The 21,842-nt window shown below is 47.6% G+C and overlaps 1 protein-coding gene across 1 annotated transcript in view; it reads right to left on the bottom strand.

Annotated features, from left to right (window-relative positions):
- FHOD3 (formin homology 2 domain containing 3) overlaps positions 1–21,842 on the bottom strand; it is a 326,323-nt gene that overhangs the window by 66,455 nt on the left and 238,026 nt on the right. The window contains 3 exon segments of the mRNA XM_068166897.1: positions 8,223–9,112; positions 12,752–13,045; positions 20,166–20,380. Coding sequence (XP_068022998.1) covers positions 8,223–9,112; positions 12,752–13,045; positions 20,166–20,380 — 1,399 coding nt within the window.

Raw genomic sequence — 21,842 nt, 5'->3', positions numbered from 1 at the left:
CAACTACCTGAAGGGAGGTTGTAGACAGGCAGAGGTTGGTCTCTTCTCCCAGGCAGCCAGCACCAGAACAAGAGGACACAGTCTCAGGCTGTGCCAGGGGAGGTTTAGGTTGGATGTTAGGAAGAAGTTCTACACAGAGAGAGTGATTGCCCATTGGGATGTGCTGCCTGGGGAGGTGGTGGAGTCACCATCACTGGAGGTGTTCAGGAGGAGACTTGATGGGGTGCTTGGTGCCATGGGTTAGTTGTTTAGTTGGGTTGGATTGGTTGATGGGTTGGACACAATGACCTTGAAGGTCTCTTCCAACCTGGTTGTTGTTTATTATTATTATTATTATTATTATTATTATTATTATTACTACTATTATTATTATTATTATTACTACTATTATTATTATTATTATTATTATTATTATTATTATTATTATTATTATTATTATTATTATTATTATTATGATTATTATGTGTGCAGAAGAGACTGAAGGCAAGTACAGTGTAAAAGAGTTAGAGAAAAACAAAGAGGAAAGTAGTAAGAGGCCTGTCTTCTTTGCACTTAAAAGGAACAACACTTTTGCAGTAAACAGGGCAAATTGTAGGAAAACAAAGATAATATTTGCTTCAAAAGTTTGTTCTTTCAAACCTGCTCTCTTCTTAACACCCCTGAAGCCCTCTCAGCCTTTCCCTACTTTGAAAAAGAGTGTGCTCTTTTTGTTAGGGAACTACCTGAAGGATTTGAGATGCAGTTTCTCCTTTAAAGCAGTCATTAAATGTATTTTCAGGACCACAGTTAGTGGCCAAGACCACATGAAAACAAGTGGAGATCACCAGAGACTGCTTCCTCTTCAGTCTTGTCTTTCATTAAGCCTTTTTAAAACCACCACTTTTTACCTTGTTCTTCACAGCACAGAATTACACAGTTCCAAAGAATTTATGCAGAAGGGGAAAAAATGGAGAGAGAGAGTTAAATTTAGGCTTCCCACATATGGTACAATTAAATGAGCCTCAGATCTGCAGCTCTGTTTTTAGGCTTCTGTTAGACAAGAGAGACATATGATGCTAAGCACTGGGATGATTTTGATTGCAACAGTGTGATTGCTCCTTAGCAATGAGTTATGAGAGCCAGATGAGAAATCCAGGGTCTGTATGCACACAGGTATTTTCCAGAGCTGTAACTGCATATGGTGCATAAAATTCTGGGGAAAGTAACTCTTCTTTTGAGAAGAGATTTTTATATACATTCTGGGTACAGTGGGTGAGTTACAATGAAATCCTTTCCAAATAAAAGAAAAGATGAAGAAGAGAAAGGTTTTATTCCAGCCAGCAGTGTGCCCAGGGGCATCCTGGCCTGTATCAGGATCTGTGTGGCCAGCAGGAGCAGGGAAGTCATTGTGCCCTGTACTCAGCACTGGTTAGGACACACCTTGAGTCCTGTGTCCAGTTCTGGGCCCTTCAATTTAAGAAGGCCATTGAGACTCTTGGAAGAACAACGAGGCTGGGGAGAGGTTGGGGCATAAGCCCTATGAGGAGAGGCTGAGGGAGCTGGGGTTGCTTAGCCTGGAGAAGAGGAGGCTCAGGGGAGACCTCCTTGCTGTCTACAACTACCTGAAGAGACGTTGTAGCCAAGTGGGGGTTGGTCTCTTCTCCCAGGCAACCAGCACCAGAACAAGAGGACACAGTCTCAAGCTGTGCCAGGGGAGGTTTAGGCTGGATGTTAGGAAGAAGTTCTTCCCAGAAAGAGAGATTGGCCATTGGGATGTGCTGCCCAGGGAGGTGGTGCAGTCACTGTCCCTGGAGGTGTTCAAAAGAAGACTGGATGTGGCACTTGGAGCCATGATTTAGTTGTCATGAGGTGTTGGGTGATGGTCTCTGAGGTCTTGTTCAACCTTATGATTCTATGAAAAGACATACCTTCATTTTTTCCTCTTACTAGTCTGTGGGCCCATGACAGTCTCAGGCTTCGCCAGGGGAGGTTCAGGTTGGATGTTAGGAAGAAGTTCTATACAGAAAGAGTGATTGCGCTATGGAATGGGCTGCCTGGGGAGGTGGTGGAGTCGCCGTCATTGAAGGTGTTCAGAAGGAGACTTGACGGGGTGCTTGGTGCCATGGGTTAGCTGTTTGGGTGGGTTGGATTGGTTGATGGGTTGGACACAATGATCTTGAAGGTCTCTTCCAACCTGGTTTGGTTTATTCTAATAAAGGTTTATTCTATTCTAATAAAGGATCAGTATATCCCATATATTGTAGATGGACTGGCAAAATGATCCTTTCAGATGAGACACAGAACAAACTGGATAGCAAAGGGCTGAACAAGGTTTGATTGAGTAGTGTCTGCATAATTTCATTGCTCTTCCTTGAAAAATAAACACTTTGAAGCACTCTGCCAAACTATCTGCTTTGTTTGGTGGAGTGAGAAGAGAAAAGAAGAAGCTCTAGGCTGGCATGGAGGGGCTACCTGGTCACTTTGATTCTATTCACAAACACAATGTTGTGGTCCTGCCTTACAGAAAATGAACGTTCTGCAGCTAGAGGTACTCCACTAACCATAATCAATGTGCAAGCTGTCAGGTGTGGCACACATTGCTTAAAATCAGGCATCTCCCCTCCCAGCTCCATCCTTCCCCCAGAGCCCCAAACCATATCCTACAATTTGAAGTCCACTTCTTTGTTGTTGTTTTTTTTTTGGTAGCCTGTTGTATTTAATCAAACACTTCTCATAAGCCAGGAAGTAGCTGTTTATAGCTGTGTGTTGTGGAAAGCATAGTGAAGGATTAGAAACTGCAGTAAAAATTGCTTACAGCTGTATGAAAGAGCATATGCAAAAGAGAGAGCCAAGCCCCCCTCCTCCCCTCTGACACTGCTTTTCCTCTCATCTTTCAGGACTGTTCGTTTTCCATGCACCTGCTCCCATCTTTGCTGTGAAATCTGGAGATTTGATTTGTTGCTCTGTGCTTTTTTACAGCTGAGTCAACTGTGCTGTGAATCAGACTTTATGATATTATAGAATAAACCTGCCTTGGATTGCAGCCATTGGACAGGAGAAACTAGACACAACGGGGAATCTACTCCCTGGAAATAAACCAAGCAGTCTGGAAAATGCGAGAGCTATCCTCATTTGAGTGCAATCTTTGTACCAAATCTCAAGTCTTTTAGGGATTCAGCGGGCTGCTTAATTATTCCCAGTCTCACTTGATCTAAGCATCACAACCTACCCTGGAAGATTTGCTGGTGTTTGCTCAAGCCAGGCAGCAGTATGGGTAGACTTCTGCCACGGTACTCCTCAGTCGCCATTGTCTGCTCTAGAGAGACAATGAGACTTCTATGTCTGTGTTATGCAACGCGGTGGAAAGGGTGCCAAAAGTATAAGGTCTCACGCAGAGAGCAGTTATTAGTCTCCAAGAGGAAAGCAGTCACCTAAATCATTCCTCAGACTTGCACTAATTTCAAAGAAAGAGCCAAAAGCTGTGCGAAAGCATCAGACAGGTTTAGGAAACAAGTGTGAAGGAGGGAAAATAGCCAAAGGCTGTTTGGGAGTGTGCAATGGTGAATAACAGGGTGAAGGACTGGAAAAGTAAATGGGGCAAAATTCCAACACTTGCAAATTCTTGCAGCATTTTGGGTGATGATAAAAGATTAAGAATCAGCCAGACTGCTTTACTACAATACTTGCATTTAGCACAAAGCTAACGTTTGGAAGTGGCAGGTATGTCATCAGTCTGCATTCAAACCAAAGAACTGAAGTTTTTATGGAACCACGAGAAGGCTCTCCTTCCTCTCATCTATGAACCATCTGTGGCAGATTGGTGTTTATGGGGAGATGAGGAGTAACAAACCATGACACTCTCTCCATTCCCTGCTCAACAGAAAAGGAGTTAGAGAATTTAATCTCAGCTCCGGCCAAGCGAAGGGGCAGCTGAATGTGTTTTCAGAGCTGCTACACCATTCATTTCAGATCTACATGCACAAAAACTTCAGCTCTGAACAGCAAAGGGCAGGATCGATGAAAGATAATCTGTTTATGTATCTGTTGCTTGCTAGGGAGCTAATGAGGGGCAGCAGTATTTAAACTACAGTGTTCCCACTGCCCAGAGAGTGGTGGTGAATGGTGCCACAGCCAGCTGGCAGCCAGGCACCAGTGGCATCCCCCAGGGATCAGTGCTGGGCCTGATCCTCTTTAACATCTTCATTGATGATCTGGATGAGGGGATTGAGTCAGTCATCAGCAAATTTGCAGATGACACCAAGTTAGGAGCAGATGTTGGTCAGTCAGAGGGTGGAAGGGCTCTGCAGAGGGACCTCGACCGACTGGACAGCTGGGCAGAGTCCAACAGGATGTCATTCAACAAGTCCAAGTGCCAGGGGCTGCACTTTGGCCACAGCAACCCCAGGCAGAGCTACAGGCTGGGGTCAGAGTGGCTGAGAGCTGCCAAACAGAGAGGGACCTGGGGGTGCTGATTGACAGCCACCTAAACATGAGCCAGCAGTGTGCCCAGGTGGCCAAGAAGGCCAATGGCATCCTGGCCTGCATCAGGAATAGTGTGGCCAGCAGGAGCAGGGAAGTCATTGTGCCCCTGGACTCTGCATTGGTTAGGCCACACCTTGAGTCCTGTGTCCAGTTCTGGGCCCCTCAGTTTAAGAAGGACATTGAGAGACTTGAAGGTGTCCAGAGAAGGGCAACAAGGCTGGGGAGAGGCCTTGAGCACTGTGATACACTTGGCTGTGAGGATCAAGAACAACTATTAGAAGATTTTGAGTTAGTAAACCAGACAAGTGACCTGGAGAACTTAGACTGTGAGACATCCAGCTGCCACAGGTGAAGAGCAAACAACGACAACAACAGACACAGCACACATGCAGCAACTTTTGCCAGTAAAATATTCAAGGTGCTGATTGGCTTTGTATGTCACTATGAAACAGTCTCACAGTATCACCAAGGTTGGAAGAGACCTCAAGGATCATCGAGTCCAACCTGTCACCACAGAGCTCATGACTAGACCATGGCTCCAAGTGCCACATCCAATCCCCTCTTGAACACCTCCAGGGATGGGGACTCCACCACCTCCCTGGGCAGCACATTCCAATGACCAATGACTCTCTCAGTGAGGAACTTTCTCCTCACCTCCAGCCTAAACTTACCCTGGCACAGCTTGAGACTGTGTCCCCTTGTTCTGCTGCTGGTTGCCTGGGAGAAGAGACCAACCCCTTCCTGGCTACAACCTCCCTTCAGGTAGTTGTAGAGAGCAATGAGGTCTCCCCTGAGCCTCCTCTTCTCCAGGCTAAGCAACCCCAGCTCCCTCAGCCTCTCCTCACAGGGCTGAGCTCAAGGCCTCTCCCCAGCCTTGTTGCCCTTCTCTGGACACCTTCAAGTCTCTCAATGTCCTTCTTAAACTGAGGGGCCCAGAACTGGGCACAGGACTCAAGGTGTGACCTAACCAGTGCTGAGCACAGGTCACAATGACCTCCCTGCTCCTGCTGGCCACACTATTCCTGGTCCAGGCCAGGATGCCCTTGGCCTTCTTGGCCACCTGGGCACACTGCAGGCTCATGTTCAGCCTACCAACGACCAGCACCCCCAGGTCCCTCTCTGCCTGGCCGCTGCTACAGTGATTTATTTAAAGTGAGAGAGATGGACAAATTTTAGAGAATTCCTGAAGGGAGGTTGTAGCCAGGAAGGGGTTGGTCTCTTCTCCCAGGCAACCAGCACCAGAACATGAGGACACAGTCTCAAGCTGTGCCAGGGGATGTTTAGGCTTGAGGTGAGGAGAAAGTTCTTCACAGAGAGAGTTGTTAGCCATGGGCATGTGCTGCCCAGGGAGGTGGTGGAGTCCCCATCCCTGGAGGTGTTCAAGAGGGGATTGGATGTGGCACTTGGTGCCATGGCTTAGTAGTCATGAGGTTCTGGGTGACAGGTTGGAATTGATGATCTCTGAGGTCTTTTCCCACCTTACTGATTCTATGATTCTATCATTCTGTGATTCTGCTGGGAAAACCCCACTGTTTCCCCAACACTGATGACTCTCCTTAGACAAAGGTTTACGTAGCAATGTCAAACAAATGTTCAAGCCAATACATATTTTAGTGCTACTTCAAATTCCTACTGAAAGATGACTATAAAAGACTTCCTTGTTTTTATCTCCTGAGCCTAGTGTTAAACAGCCATGTCAGCATACTTTATCAGTTTATTTTATAACAATACTAAGGAAGAGGGCCTCCTAGCTACAGGAGTTATTTCCTGTGCCAGCTTCTATCCTAACATTTGGATACTCACATTGCACAAATTCAGAATTCTGGCCAAGGTGGTGCCCATCCACAAGCAGGGCCATGAGGAGGAGCCAGGGAATTCCAGGCCTGTCAGCCTGACCTCAGTGCCAGGCAAGATCATGGAACAGTCACCCTGAGTGCAGTCACACAGCACTTACAGGATGGCCAAGGGATCAGGCCCAGCCAGCATGGATTCAGGAAGGGCAGGTCCTGCCTGACCAACCTGATCTCCTTCCATGATCAGGTGACTGCCTGGGGGATGTGGGGGCAGGCTGTGGATGGAGTCTACCTGGACCTCAGCAAGGCCTTTGACAATGTCCCCCACAGCAAACTGCTGGCCAAGCTGTCAGCCCCTGGCTTGGATGGGAGCACACTGCGATGGGTTAGGAACTGGCTGGAGGCTGAGCCCAGAGAGTGGTGGTGAATGGTGCCACAGCCAGCTGGCAGCCAGGCACCAGTGGTGTGCCCCAGGGAGCAGTGCTGGGCCCCAGCCTGTTCAATACCTTTATTGATCATCTGGACAAGGGGATTGAGTCCATCATCAGTAAATTTGCAGCTGACAGCGAGCTGGGGGCAGGAGTTGGTCAGTGAGAGGGTAGAGAGACTCTGCATAGGGACCTTGCCAGGCTGGGCAGATGGGCAGAGGCCAAAAGCATGAAACTGAACACATCCAAGTGCCAGGTTCTTCACATTGGCCACAGCAACCCCAGGCAGTGCTACAGGCTGGGGGCAGAGTGGCTGAGAGCAGCCAGGCAGAGAGGGACCTGGGGGTACTGGTTGATGGTAGGCTGAACATGAGCCAGCAGTGTGCCCAGGTGGCCAAGAGGACCAATGGCATCCTGGCCTGCATCAGGAACAGTGTGGCCAGCAGGAGCAGGGAGGTCACTGCATTGTGCCCCTGTACTCAGCACTGGTTAGGCCACACCTTGAGTCCTGTACCCAGTTCTGGGCCTCTCAGTTTAGGGAAGATGTTGAGTTGCTGCCAGGTATCCAGAGAAGGGCAACGAGGCTGGGAAGGGGTCTGGAGCACAGCCCTGTGAGGAGAGGCTGAGGGAGCTGGGGTTGCTTAGCCTGGAGAAGAGGAGGCTCAGAGGAGACCTTGCTGTCTACAGCGCCCTGAAGGGAGGTTGTAGCCAGGTGGGGGTTGATCTCTTCTCCCAGGCAAGCAGCACCAGAACAAGAGGACACAGTCTCAAGCTGTGCCAGGGGAGGTTTAGGCTGGATGTTAGGAAGAAGTTCATCCCAGCAAGAGAGACTGGTGACTGTTGGAGTCACCATCAGTACAAGAGACTGGATGGGGAGCTTGGTGCCATGGTTTAGTTGATCAGATGGTGTCGGGTGAGAGGGTGGACTCGATGACCTCGAAGGTCTTTTCCAACCTGGTTAATTCTATTCTATTCTAGAATTTGAAATAGGTCTGATCAACAATGTGAAACAAACCCCAACCACCCCTGCAGAATTTAGCTGCTAACTTGGTACAGCTAATAAACCATGCTGCAGAAGAAAGAAAAGTACACTGCAGGCTCTTTGCAGGAGATCCAGTCTGATATTCTAGCCTTTTCACATAGCAATTAGGAAAATGTTAGCAAGTGAAGACCTGTCAAATACAGATGTGAGTCATCATGCTGTGACCTTTAGAAACCACTGACAGAAAGTATTTCAGATCTCAATACCTAGATTGGCATTCAGCTCCAAACAAGCTAATGCAGAATTTGCTGGTACTCCCCACCTGAAGTGACATCCCAAAACCAGCAGACATGAGACAGGAGAGAAACTTAGCATGTTCACCACCCTAGGCTTATCTCCAGGTTTCAGGCCATGGAATATCTTCTGTCATAGGTCAATGCTGGAATACATCCAGTAGTTTCCACTGCCTTCAGATAAACAACATAAATCATCTAGATCCAAGTCAGAATGAATACCAATACAATAGCAAAAAAACAGCAAGCTGAGTATGAGCTGTACCTTTGTGACAGGCAGTTCCTTGGATTTAGACTCAAAAAGATGCTCCAGTTTGGAAGTGTCCACCTTAATGGGTTCCAGTTTTGACCACAGGAATTCTCTGCAGTGTTTGTTGTTTCTACACTGCCACTCAAACGGTCGTACCTCATTCCAAAAGAGACGAATGGTTTTCTTCTTCTTTATGAATGCTGGCTGACCCCTAGCAACCTGGGGTGACCCTAAGCCCTGAGGAGTGCTGAAGAGCGGGGGAGGAGCCAATAAATTAGCAGAGGGTGGAGGTGGAGGCAGACATCCGAACAGTGGGGGAGGTGGTGGTGGAGGCAAACCCAGGAAGGAAGGTGGAGGTGGAGGAGGGGGAGCGAGGGAGTCCCCAGGACCCATATCCATATCCAACACATCTACATCATCCTCCTCCCCCAAGTCTGTGAAATCCATGTCTTTGATTCTAAGCTCTCTAGGATTAGCCATGAGCTGATCCCAGATGTAGTCAGATTCCTTCTTTGGCTGTGCTGGTGTCTTCTCAGGGACCTGCTCACTGATTGCATCTTCAGGCACAGCTGTCCCTCTGACCAGCTCGCCACTGTTGAACTTTTCTGCAAAGGCTTTCACGCTGCCTTGGTTGTCTAAACTGCCAATCTCCATCTTCTTGACACTTTCACCTTTGGCCTGCTTTGTGGCCTGAAGGACAGAGATTCTACTGGCTAGACTAGTGAGTGACTCTTCGCTTTCCTCCGTCTCCTTCTTTTCCTCCTTCGCCTCCAGCTCCTTCTCCTCTTCATCCTTGGGCTTTCTGTTGTGTGCATACAACATGTCCAGCATAAACCGTTTGCTGTTGAGGATGTTGCTGCACTGCTCATTCACACCAGCATCCCGAATGGTCTGCAACCATGGACCTGCAATCACATACACAGGTGGGAAGAGTCAAGGGGAGGGAGCCAGAGCACCAAGAACACTCTTTGATCAGCCAGAAATTAAGACTGGGGGACACATGCATGACTACTCTGAAACTGGGCAAAGAGTAGCGTTGAAAATGTTGCATTCATATCTAGGCACAGTCTTGATGGGCTGGGAGCAACTCTCAGAAACAAAATGGGAGCAGAAAATATCAAGTGCAGCCTGGGAGGGACTCTACAACTGTCAAGATTTCCAGGTTCAGATTTCACTTTGCACTACTTACTACTGCAGCTCACTTTATAGAGTGCATAAATGCTCATTATCTTCAGTAGTCTGGAACGTGGCTTAAATACCATGGCAGCGGCACAAAATCGGTCATCGCTGTACTTTTACCTGGCCATAAATTGGAACCACTCCAGGAAAACCTCCTTATAAAAGAGATATTCCCTCCCTGATGTCCAGGTCAACTTGTAAGTGCTTACTCCTCCTTTTCCTCTTCTTTCCTCCCTGCTGGCTAGTGGAGGAAACCTTTCACATCTGGCTATTATGCATCCTCCTGGCTGGGCACCTGGGCCGTCTTCACAACACAGATTGTTTGAATCCCAGAGCAGGCTGCAGAGTAACTCACTGAGTATAACCACAGGCAAGACTTTAAAAGTTACTTCTAGGAATATGATCATCTTTTCATAAAGTACTTTTGAATGTGCCATTCATTCACCACTGTCACCTTCCCTGTCACACATGATGGCTTTCTTTCCCCTTTATGATCATTCAGCATGCGCTTCTGATCAAAGTTCGTCTTCCTGACCACTGCTTTGCTCAACAAAACTCTGTAAAATACCATGCTGGAGACAGCATCATAAATCACAACCTGTAGTGGCCAACTTACAAAAATAAATGATGTAAGTGTCTCTGACTGCATTTCCCTGACTGCTAACAAATGTGATCGAATGCGTCTGAAAATCACGGTGCTTCTTTTCCAGGGGGCATCAGATAGAGTGATTGCACACAGACAGCACACATGGGATTGCCTGCATGGGACTCCTTCTGCTCCCCACAGTCTTTACAGACTTCATCAACATATTTTTAATGTTTTATTTTATATGTAAAAAACATATCATTTCTCCAGCACATTTCATTTGGATGGCTGACGTGTCACCCCTTTGGCCTTCTGTGGCTAAAGACTTTCTTTTGTAGCTGTCAGTAGCCCTCTCTCTGAAACACCATTTTATCTTTGTTTCTTCACTTATTTTCCCACTTTTCTCAATACTTTAGAATTTTAAACATCTTTTACAGCTTCCTTCATCACTGGAGTTGCTTGCTTACTACCACCTCTAGCCTTGTGTGTTGCCTTAGTGAGATCCAAATCCAGGACTCCCCCCATCCCTTTAAAATAACACTGTGTTAAACTATAGAGTGGTTCTCACAGCACAAACTGTGCAGACAGCAATGACTCCAACCTCTCTTCAGATCAACCTCTAAACCACATTTTAGAATAGAATAAAACAGGTTGGAAGAGACCTTCAAGATCATCGTGTCCAACCCATCATCCAACACCACCTAATCAACTAACCCATGGCACCAAGCACCCCATCAAGTCTCCTCCTGAACACCTCCAGGGATGGTGACTCCACCACCTCCCCAGGCAGCCCATTCCAATGGGCAATCACTCTCTCTGTAGAACTTCCTCCTAACCTCCAGCCTAAACTTCCCCTGGTGCAGCCTGAGACTGTGTCCTCTTGTTCTGGTGCTGGTTGCCTGGGAGAAGACACCAACCCCTTCCTGTCTACAACCTCCCTTCAGGTTGTTGTAGAGGGCAATGAGGTCACCCCTGAGCCTCCTCTTCTCCAGGCTAAACAACCCCAGCTCCCTCAGCCTCTCCTCACAGGGCTGTGCTCAAGGCCTCTCCCCAGCCTTGTTGCCCTTCTCTGGACACCTTCAAGTGCTTCGATGTCCTTCCTAAACTGAGGGGCCCAGAACTGGACACAGGACTCAAGGTGTGGCCTAACCAGTGCTGAGTACAGAGGCACAATGACTTCCCTGCTCCTGCTGGCCACACTATTCCTAATGCAGGCCAGGATGCCCTTGGCCTTCTTGGCCACCTGGGCACACTGCTGGCTCATGTTTAGGCAGCTGTCAATCAGCACCCCCAGGTCCCTCTCTGTTTGGCAGCTCTCAGCCACTCTGACCCCAGCCTGTAGCTCTGCATGGGGTTGTTGTGGCCAAAGTGCAGCCCCTGGCACTTGGACTTGTTGAATGCCATCCTGTTGGACTCTGCCCAGCTGTCCAGTCGGTCGAGGTCCCTCTGCAGAGCTCTCCTACCCTTTAAGTGATCAATACCTGCTCCTAACTTGGTGTCATCTGCAAATTTAATGATGACTGACTCAATCCCCTCATCCAGATCCATAATGAAGATGTGAAAGAGGATGGGGCCCAGCACTGATCTTGATGCTGGTTGAAAGGAAGAAAGCTCTCAAATTTAGAAAAAAAGTTTACAAATGCTTCACAGAAGAAGAAAAAAAAAGAAGTAAAAACTGGTGGGGCTTAAATATAAACAGAACAAGCTGACAGCTTATCTCTGTGAGGTAATCTCTGTCACTCAGAGTCATCCCTTGTCTGTCAGGAACGAGCAAGACTATTTCATGCTGTGAAGCAATCATTGTTCTCTCATCTAGAATTCAGGAGACTTCCCACACTCCACTGTCCAGCCCCAAGAAAACTTAGGAAGCAAATGCCCTAACTACACTACACTCCTTTACTGCCCTGTAAAAAAGAGGAAGAGTCAAAGGTCAAAATCTGCCTTTTACTCCCTCCCTGCCTAGGCTGCATGACACGACTTGCTTGTCACTGTCTCTCTAGGAAGAAGAGATTCTTAAAGCGCTTTCCAGCCTGCTTGGTGGCATACAGCTGCCTGGTGGCATATCTGATGAGAACTACTGGTTACTACAGAACTTGTGTTTTCCAGACAAGGTTTATATCTGGTCTATTCTATTCTATTCTATTCTATTCTATTCTATTCTATTCTATTCTATTCTATTCTATTCTATTCTATTCTATTCTATTCCGTTCCGTTCCATTCCGTTCCATTCCATGTCCCTCCTCTACACAGCTTAATATGGCCACAGTCCAGACCTATTTTCAGCAGCTCCCATGTATCTTTCACTGCTTTTTTGAAGCCCTACCAAGACAGAAGTACTGGAGAGAAGGAACAAACATTCCAGCTAACATTGCTCTTCCTCTAAAAGGCTGAGAAAAAGTATCTGGAATCTCATCACAGACCATGTCAACATGCCCCCTCATTGTTTTATGTGCAGAAAGTCCAAATAAGTTATCTGGGAGCTAGAGGTGCAAGTTGCTGCAACATGGTTGATTCAATAGTTAATATATTGATCTCAGGGGAAGAAAATGGTTTCAGATCAAAGGAAACCTCGTTTTGTCAAGGCCTCCCTACTCCTCGAACCTTAGCAAAGCCTGTGGATTTCCAAGGAGAGAGTAGCCCAGACTGGGCCACGGTGAATAAAGTCTTCAACAGGCCAAAGGGTTTGTTAGTTAATCACCACAGCAAGAGAGCTGCTAATTTCACTTTCTCATTTTTTCCTCACCAGAAACTCTTCATTAGTGAAAAAGCTTAACTTTACCAGTTTCATTGTCACTGGTTAACTTGTCCTCTCTCTCTTCCCTCTCTAAAGTGCTGCTTGCTGAGGATATGCTGGATGCAGAGCAGTTGTCCTTTTCATTCACTTCCTCATTCTGCCTTTCTTTTTCACTGAGTATTGCACTTTCTTCTGGCTCTCTCTCTGGTCCTTGTTTCACCTCACTCTCTGGTCCCACCTCTGCAGCCTCTATTTCCTTGGTTGTCTCCGCTCCCTGCTCGGCCTCAGCCTCCTGCTCTGGTTCTGGTTCTGTTTCTGGTTCAGGTTCACTGGCACTCGCTGGTGGAGAGAACAACGGGAGAGAGACATTCACTGAACAACGGAGTCACGGCAGCTTCGTCCTCTAAGCAAGAGCAATGTGCAAGCTGTACAAGTGCCTTAAGGAAAGAAAATAAAAAGCAAGTCCATGGCATTCTGAACATTAGGAGGAACAGACTGCTGAATGTTCTGCACCACCAGCATGGCTCCTGAGAAGGGCCTGGCACCCCCCCGGTCTGATGGCCGGAGCCAGCCCATTGCTCTTATCCGTATTTCCACAGCTAGAGTGCTGGACTTGCATAAGGATTGGAAGGAACCAGCAGAAAATGGGCATCCCTCCTCAGTATGGCATTGACAAGCCAGTGCCTAGAGAGGGCCAGGAAGGAAGAGATCTTTTATAAAGCAAGAAGTAGGGAGAGATTGATACTTTTGGCTGGATTCTCTTTGGATTCTGCAGGACTCTTTTGTTTCACCTGACGAGGAAGGCTTCAACAAACAAAAAAGAATACAAGTGTTAGATTAATTACCACAGTTGAATGGCAGAGTCTGGAAAGGCACTGTCACACATTTGGCTGACAAAGAAACAGATCTTTTTTTCATGCATATTTACTTCAGAATAGCCACAGTGAAACTGAACACAGTGTCCAGCTGCTTGGCACATGGCACAAATGCAGCTTCCAGTTGGTTGGCATATGGCATACCATGAGCATTTGTATTGACTGGCACACAGCAGGCACTGTTGACAGCACTCTGGGTTTCTTCTTCCCTGCTTTATCACTGACAGTAAAATTAATACATTCACCTCGAGGACTTTTGCCTGTAGCTGCAGATTTTCACATGCAAATATTCTCTGCATGCTACAAAGAAACTGAAGAGCATCCACACACATCCACAGCAAGCAGCTCAACATCTGCAAACTGAACTGGCATGCAAGGGTGATGAAAATGGCCATGCATGTTAGCTCTGCATACTTCCCAACTTCCCTCTGGACTACCTCCTGTGTCAGGTGGCTGAACTACAATGACCAAGTCATACTTCTTTTTTCCTCTCTTGACTGTTTTTCATTACCATATTGCAAAGGAGCCTTCTTGTCATGGTCTTCGAATCACATGATATATGAGAGATCCTTCAAGAACTACACGGACCTCTGAAGGCAAACATGTGGATCACATTGCAGTGCAACCAAAACATTTCGGTCCTCTAGGGAGCAGGTAAACAGATTTATCCTGAGACACCATAAGCCAACATGATGAAGGTCATAAAATCTTCCTAAGACTGCTTCATGCTGAGTGCCTGTCCTGGCTTCTGAGACACCCCCACTAATTACTAGTGGGGCTACTAGCAGTGCTTGTGCCTATCTTTATATTTTAAAACTAGCTTTCAGTAATGCATCAGGGAGCTCATTCTGCCCCTGTACTCTGCACTGGTTAGGCCACACCTCGAGTCCTGTGTCCAGTTCTGGGGCCCTCAGTTTAGGAAGGAGGTTGACTTGCTGGAAGGTGTCCAGAGAAGGGCAACAAAGCTGGGGAGGGGTCTGGAGCACAGCCCTGTGAGGAGAGGCTGAGGGAGCTGGGGTTGCTTAGCCTGGAGAAGAGGAGGCTCAGGGGTGACCTCATTGCCCTCTACAAATACCTGAAGGGTGGTTGTAGCCAGGAAGGGGTTGGCCTGTTCTCCCAGGCAGCCAGCACCAGAATAAGAGGACACAGTCTCAGGCTGTGCCAGGGGAGGTTTAGGCTGGAGGTTAGGAAGAAGTTCTACACAGAGAGAGTGATTGCCCATTGGAATGGGCTGCCCAGGGAGGAGGGGGAGTCACCATCACTGGAGGTGTTCAGGAGGAGACTTGCTGGGGTGCTTGGTGCCATGGGTTAGTTGTTTGGGTGGGTTGGATTGGTTGATGGGTTGGACACGATGATCTTGAAGGTCTCTTCAAGCCTGGTCTCGTCTCGTCTCGTCTCGTCTCGTCTCTTCTCTTCTCTTCTCTTCTCTTCTCTTCTCTTCTCTTCTCTTCTCTTCTCTTCTCTTCTCTTCTCTTCTCTTCTCTTCTCTTCTCTTCTCTTCTCTTCTCTTCTCTTCTCTTCTCTTCTTTCTCTTCTCTCCTCTCTTCCATTTTAGTTCATAATTTAAGCATAGAAAACTGCAAATTGCTTTTCTGCCATGATTTCATTGGACCTAAGCTTCTACACTTTAACAACTCATTCTAAGCTTGCCACTAGTTCAATAACCAGACATGCATATATATAAATTACATTCATATAAAAGAAATGTACACCTAAGATATAGTTCATGCTCATTCAAAATTCTTCTAAGATCTTTTAAAACACTCCCCTTTAGAAAGTTACCTTTCTCTCTCTTCATAGAATCAGAGAATTGACAGGGTTGGAAGGGACCTGAAAGATCAGCCAGTTCCAACCCCCCTGCCATGGGCAGGGACACCTCACACCACAGCAGGTTGCTCACAGCCACATCCAGCCTGGCCTTAAAAACCTCTAGGGATGAAGCTTCCACCACCTCTCTGTGCAACCTGTGCCAGTCTCTCACCATCCTCATGGGGAAAAACTTCCTTCTAACATCCAATCTGAATCTGCCCATTTCTAGTTTTTTTCCATCCCCCCCAGTCCTATCACTCCCTGACACCCTCAGAAGTCCCTCCCCAGCTTTCTTGTAGCCCCCTTCAGATACTGGAAGGGCACAAGAAGGTCTCCTCGGAGCCTTCTCTTCTCCAGACTGAACAGCCCCAACTCCCTCTTCTACACAAAGAGCATCTTGCCAGCTCTAAAGGTACCTTCCATATGACAGTAGACTGGGCACTGCCTGTGAGGGAATCAAAATCACAGGGAGCAGAAGTTTTACTTGCAATTGGATTAATCAGGAGAAAGAAAACAGAATGTGGCTTAAGGACTGATTCTGTTGTCATACACCCACTTCTTTTTCTGCCAGAGCTTAATCCCTACAAATGCATTATTGGAAAGAAGATGCAAAGAGCTCTCAGAAGAATGAAATCTCCCAAAGAGACTTTATAAGCTCATCACTAAAATAAATGGCAGGAGAAGCTCTCCATGAGCGTGTCAAGGCTTTGTGATTTTGAGGTAGTGTGATCTGTGTCTTCTGACTTTGTAAAGACACTCACACAGAGCCCTAGCAACCTGATCTGCTATGATCTGATCAGATGCTGGTGTCACTCCTCTTCTGAGTGAGAGGTTAGAGAAGCTGCTCCCTTCTGAAAAATGTAGCTGCAAGCTCATGGTGCTATACAGGGACATGGAGGGAAACAACTTCTCTTTTGATGCTCACCTACAAGCAAACTCTGAAGTGGATACAAGATGTTGTATCTGTAGTACCTGCTGATAATTCCTCAACCCTCCAGTCCTATAAGCCCTGAGAGAATAAACCTCCCTTCAGGCCTACATCTAATCCCCTGACAGGGTAACAGAATAAGCAGCTCAGCTTCACCTGCTTTCTCTGCTCTCTACTTGAAGCTAGGAGATACATACACTAAGTATCTCTGGAGGATGCACACAGTAAGTCTGTATCTCCCCATGACTTCTTGATTCAGTTGTTCAGGCATCTGTTACCTCCCTTCAGCATGGAATTCCTCTTGCTGTGAATTCTGCAAGGACTTTCTCCGCCTCCACCCCAAATTTCTTCCTATTCCTTGTGATGGCAATAACCAGCACAGAGGTCACCAGCATGGAACTGGTTCTTACTTGGTCAAGTCAGAGATGATCTTTCTTTGTCCCCCCCACCAGTCTCCCCTCTGACTTTTGGTACCATGGTTCCTTTGGCTCTACAAATGGGCTGCAATGGCCTCACTGTGCTCTCAAGCTCTGGTGCTTCTCCATCTGCCGAGATGCTTTCACCAGGCATACTTCAGGCAGTATTTGAACCTTGCTCAGCCACTGGTATGTTCAGAAGGTTTGCCACAATGGGCATTTGGGTTGGCCTGCTTACTTCCTGCAGTGCTGAAAAAGCTCCTCCTCTCCAAGAAGGGTTCATCTCCAGTGCCTTTGTGGATTGATCTCAGAGATGTCTTGGCTGTTGCTGCTCTCCTTTACTGTACATGTACACTTCATAAAATACTCTCCAATGAAATGACAGAAGAGGAAGCTGCTCTGCTGTAGTTATGGGACTCTGAATTTCTCTCCATTTCCTCTAAATGCCATGCCTCAAGTTTCACAAGAGTACATCTTATGAGATTACTTTAGTGGAATGAATTGCTTTATGTGAGAAAACACTTCTGCTCAATTTGTTGGGTATCACAGTATCAGCCAGGGTTGGAAGGGACCACAAGGAGCATCGAGTTCCAACCCCCCTGCCATGGGCAAGGACACCCCACACTACATCAGCCTGGCCACAGCCTCAGCCAGCCTGGCCTTAAACACCTCCAGGGACAGGGCCCCAACCACCTCCCTGCACAACCCATTCCAGGGCTTCACCACTCTCATGGGGAAGAACTTCCTCCTCCCCTCCAGCCTCAATCTCCCCACCTCCAGCTTCATTCCATTCCCCCTAGTCCTATCACTGCCTGAGATCCTGAGCAGTCCCTCCCCAGCCTTCCTGGAGCCCCCTTCAGATCCTGGAAGGCCACAATGAGGTCACCTGGGAGCCTTCTCTTCTCCAGACTGAACAGCCCCAACTCCTTCAGTCTGTCCTCACAGGAGAGGTGCTCCAGCCCCCTGATAATTTTTGTGGCCCTCCTCTGGGCCCATGCCATCAGGTCCATGTCCTTCCTGCACTGAGGGCTCCAGTCCTGAATGCAGTTCTCCAGGTGTGGTCTTACCAGAGCAGAGTGGCAGAATCTCCTCTCTGGAACTGCTGGCCATGCTTGTTTTGACACAGCCAGGGCTGTGATTTGCCCTCTGGGCTGCAGGCTCACACCCCCAAGTCCTGTTCCTCAGGGCTGCTTTCTACCACTTCCTCCCCCAGCCTGGCCCACGTGCAGAGCCCTGCACTTGCTCTTGTTGAACCTCATGAGGTTCACCTGGGCCACCTCTCCAGCCTGTCCAGATCCACCTGGATGCCATCCTGTCCCTCTGCTGTACCACCAGCACCACTCAGCTGCAGCCTTGCTGTCTATGGCATTGATAAAAATACTAAATGGTACAGGTCCCAGTATGGACCTCTGAGGGACACCACTCTCACTGCTCTCCATCTGGACCTCGAGCCATTGACTACTGCCCCATCTCTCTCCATCTTTGTGAGTAGGATGTTGTGTCAAAGGCCTTGCAGAAGTCCAGATAGATCACATCCATAGGTCTTCCCATGTCCACTGACGCAGTCACTCTGCTGTAAGAAACAAGGCTTCAGGCCCTGTTCTGGTGCTGTCTTGCCCATCCGCCTGCAGCTGCCCTTGGCTGGAAGCTGACACTGCCCCATGGATATGTTCCATCCTTGCACTCAATCTGTCAGGCCTGCAGATGCTGCCCTCTGATGCCTGCTGCTGCTGTCCTGAGCTGGATGTCCTGCTTACCCAGGTGTTGATAGCTTTGACACACTCTGGCTGCCTGAGGCTGCCCTGTACACCTGCTCTAAATGTATTCTCCACATGGACTCTGCTGCTCCACTTCAGGCAGCAATTTTATGATATCTTTTTTATGCTTCCAGGAAAATATGTTAAAATAATCATCATAAAAGAGGTGCTTGCTCCCTGAATGGTGGAAAAATCCAGATTATTTGCTCTAAAAGCAATATTGCACTAGGGGAAAAAAAACCAAACCAACAAAGCCTTTGGATGTTTCTGAATATCATAGTATCACAGCATCAGTCAGGGCTGGAAGGGACCACAAGGATCAGCCAGCTCCAGCCCCCCTGCCATGGGCAGGGACACCCCACACTAGATCAGCCTGGCCACAGCCTCAGCCAGCCTGGCCTTAAACACCTCCAGGGACAGGGCCCCAACCACCTCCCTGCACAACCCATTCCAGGGCTTCACCACTCTCCTGGGGAAGAACTTCCTCCTCCCCTCCAGCCTCAATCTCCCCACCTCCAGCTTCATTCCATTCCCCCTAGTCCTATCACTGCCTGAGATCCTGCAGTCCCTCTCCAGCCTTCCTGTAGCCCCCTTCAGATCCTGGAAGGCCACAATGAGGTCTTTCCACTGAGACTTTTTTAAGGTGCCAGAGAAGGAAACTGGGAGTATAATTGTGAAAATAGATAAACCTAAATGAAATGAACTTCAGCTCCTCAGTATGGTGAGGATAAAGGTACAAAACATTCAATATTTGTAACTTTTTTCCTTCAATTTCCTTGCTTCATAGCATGCTACCAGCCACAGTACTCAAGAAAACCAAGCAGTGTGAGTCACAAATGCATCAATCACCAACAGCCTGCAGGAAGAAAGACCATAAAAGAAACCAAACTAGGGCAATAATTCATCCTCAACATGCATTCTAGCTCCCAGTGTTAATACAACATCATGTGGTAGACACAGAAGTCTCTGTGGTGGGTGGTTTCTTGGGGACTGAAGGAGAGGTGAGTGATGCAAGTAGCAGAATGATGTGCACATGCAAAAAATATTGCCCTGTACACCAATAAATTGTGACAGCAAACCATGCACATGTCAATTACACCCTTCCATTGCACTCATTTTCTGTGACCTCTTTTAAGTTCTTTACGACTTGCAGTGCAATTCTCAGAGTTTTTGGTGGTGTTAAAAATAACCAAGACAGCCTCCCTGCCTTCAGTTCAAGACCTTTTCTGTTTGTCCCATTTAGGCTGTGCTCTGCTGGAAGATGATTATAAACTTGGCATTCATCTGTTGCATTTCTTTCAGAGACTCCACATAAGCAAAATCTGTTGGCAGGAATACTGTTGGTTTAGCATTCACTAACTTCTAACATACAAGGAACATGACACTAAAATTGAGACCCTCTGTATGCTGTATGTTCCAGTTACTCCATTCTGATAGCAACAGACAATGGCAATGTAAATCACAGCAATACCAGTGCATTTTTTTTGCTTGACTAGACCAGAAGACTTCCAAATCCATGCAGAAAAAGGAAGACATTTAGGAAGACAGCATGGAACGATAGAATGAGACCCTGTGCTTTGTCATCTCAGAGGGTACATTTCTGCATCATGCATCAAAAACTACCTCTAGCCTGAGAAAAACTGATAAACACACCCTGCCCTCGTTCCTACTTACCTTCTGAGGGCTGAGTGGTCCCACAAGGAGTGGTAGGGGTCTGCAGCTCTTCCTGCGGCTCTGTGGATGCCGGACTGACGCACTTGGGTACAGGTGAGGATGGGGCTGAAGGAGATCTCAGGTTCAGCGATAGCTCACTTCTGCCTCGGCTTAGGCTTCGACTCTTCAGCTCCTTCTCATGCTCTTCTGCTGCCAACCTCTCCAAATATTTGTATCTGAAAGTTAAATTCCAGAGGATTTCCGTAAAGAAAAAGAAGCCTGTGGCTGATGCTCGCTTCTGGACGGAACACCTGCAGAGAGTGAGCTGACTTCCCGGCATGCAGGGGGGAGCGCTGAACTGCCGGCCGGCTCGCTCTGCCAAAAGGCGCACGCCAAGGCAAAGACTGCTGCCCTGAAAAACGTTACACCGCTCATGACAAAGCAAAAGCAGAACCCAGCTGAGTTAATCAATCTTCAGATCAGTGTTGTGCCTGCATAGTCCTTCTCCTTTTGGAAGCATCGCCTGTCCTGCTTTTCACTCTCCTCCTTCACCTCCTCCTCCTCCCCCTCAACCCTCCCTCCCACAAGACTAAAGCAGGAGGGGGAAAACCCAAACAACCAACCCTCTCTGCCCCCAGCAACCACCCAAAGGCAGAGCCTCTGAGCACTGATGCAAATAGCTGACTCCTGACACTTGCTGCGAGGACGGGAAAATGCAGCAGGGAAAAAGAAGATCTGCCTGAAAACAATATCAATAATAAATGTCTGGGTCGACTGTCTAAAGCCTCTGAACCTGCTTCTATTTGCTCAGAGAGCAAAGCCCTGGAGTTCACTTTGTTCTCTGCAGAGCCTGCAATGGAAAGTTTTCCTTTTTTTGCCTAGTTCTGAAAAATGTCTCTGCCGGACTCGGGCCCCCAATAGCCTGGGCCTGACGTCACATGCAGTGTATTCATCAAAGTCACTTTACAAGAACAAAGATACATCTGGTTTGCATTTTGGGCAGCCAGAACTCACTAACTGTTTATTGAGACCAGCTACCAACCATATTCTTCATACTGTGCTTTATACATGTCAACCAAAATAACTGGGAGATACGTGCCTCTTCCAGATGCCTGCTCATTTTATCCACCACTGCTTGCTGAGGAATAAATTCATGAGCAGAGCTGGGTCGGGCTCTGGACTCTCTTACCCACAAGAGAACTGCTAAACAGGTTAATCGAGGCTTCTGCTCCTGAAGCACTGTGGTTATCCCCCCTTAGCTCTGCTGTTGCAACCACTTCGTAACAGGGAACACCTCTCCTCCCTGCTTCTGCCTCACTGACAGCCCAAATTAGTCTATAAGCATGCATTAAAGGCAGGAAGGGTAAGCAAGTCAGCTGTATGTGGTAACAAACATGCTTAGTGCATATGCTAGCCACACACACATGTACATTCACAAACACCCATAGAGAGCACAGAAAAATGTCTTTGAAGAGCAGCCCTTATGTTTTCAGAGGAGATTTGCTTTACTGAAGACAGCAATAATGAAGAGCACACTCATCTTGTTTTATTCCTCCAGAGGCATGCACAGGTTTGAACACATTCTGCAAGAAAAAGAACCCCTACAGACTCTGGATGAAAACACAAGCAGCCACATACTTCTGTGGCTATAAACCAGGAAATGTTTACAGCACTAAGGTGAAGCCAGTTCTCCAGAAC

This window comes from Melanerpes formicivorus, unplaced genomic scaffold, assembly GCF_026170545.1.
Source record: "Melanerpes formicivorus ecotype bairdi unplaced genomic scaffold, bMelFor1.0.p_v2 SCAF_111, whole genome shotgun sequence".
NCBI lineage: Eukaryota > Metazoa > Chordata > Aves > Piciformes > Picidae > Melanerpes > Melanerpes formicivorus.
This window is presented reverse-complemented; position numbering and strand designations above follow the sequence as displayed.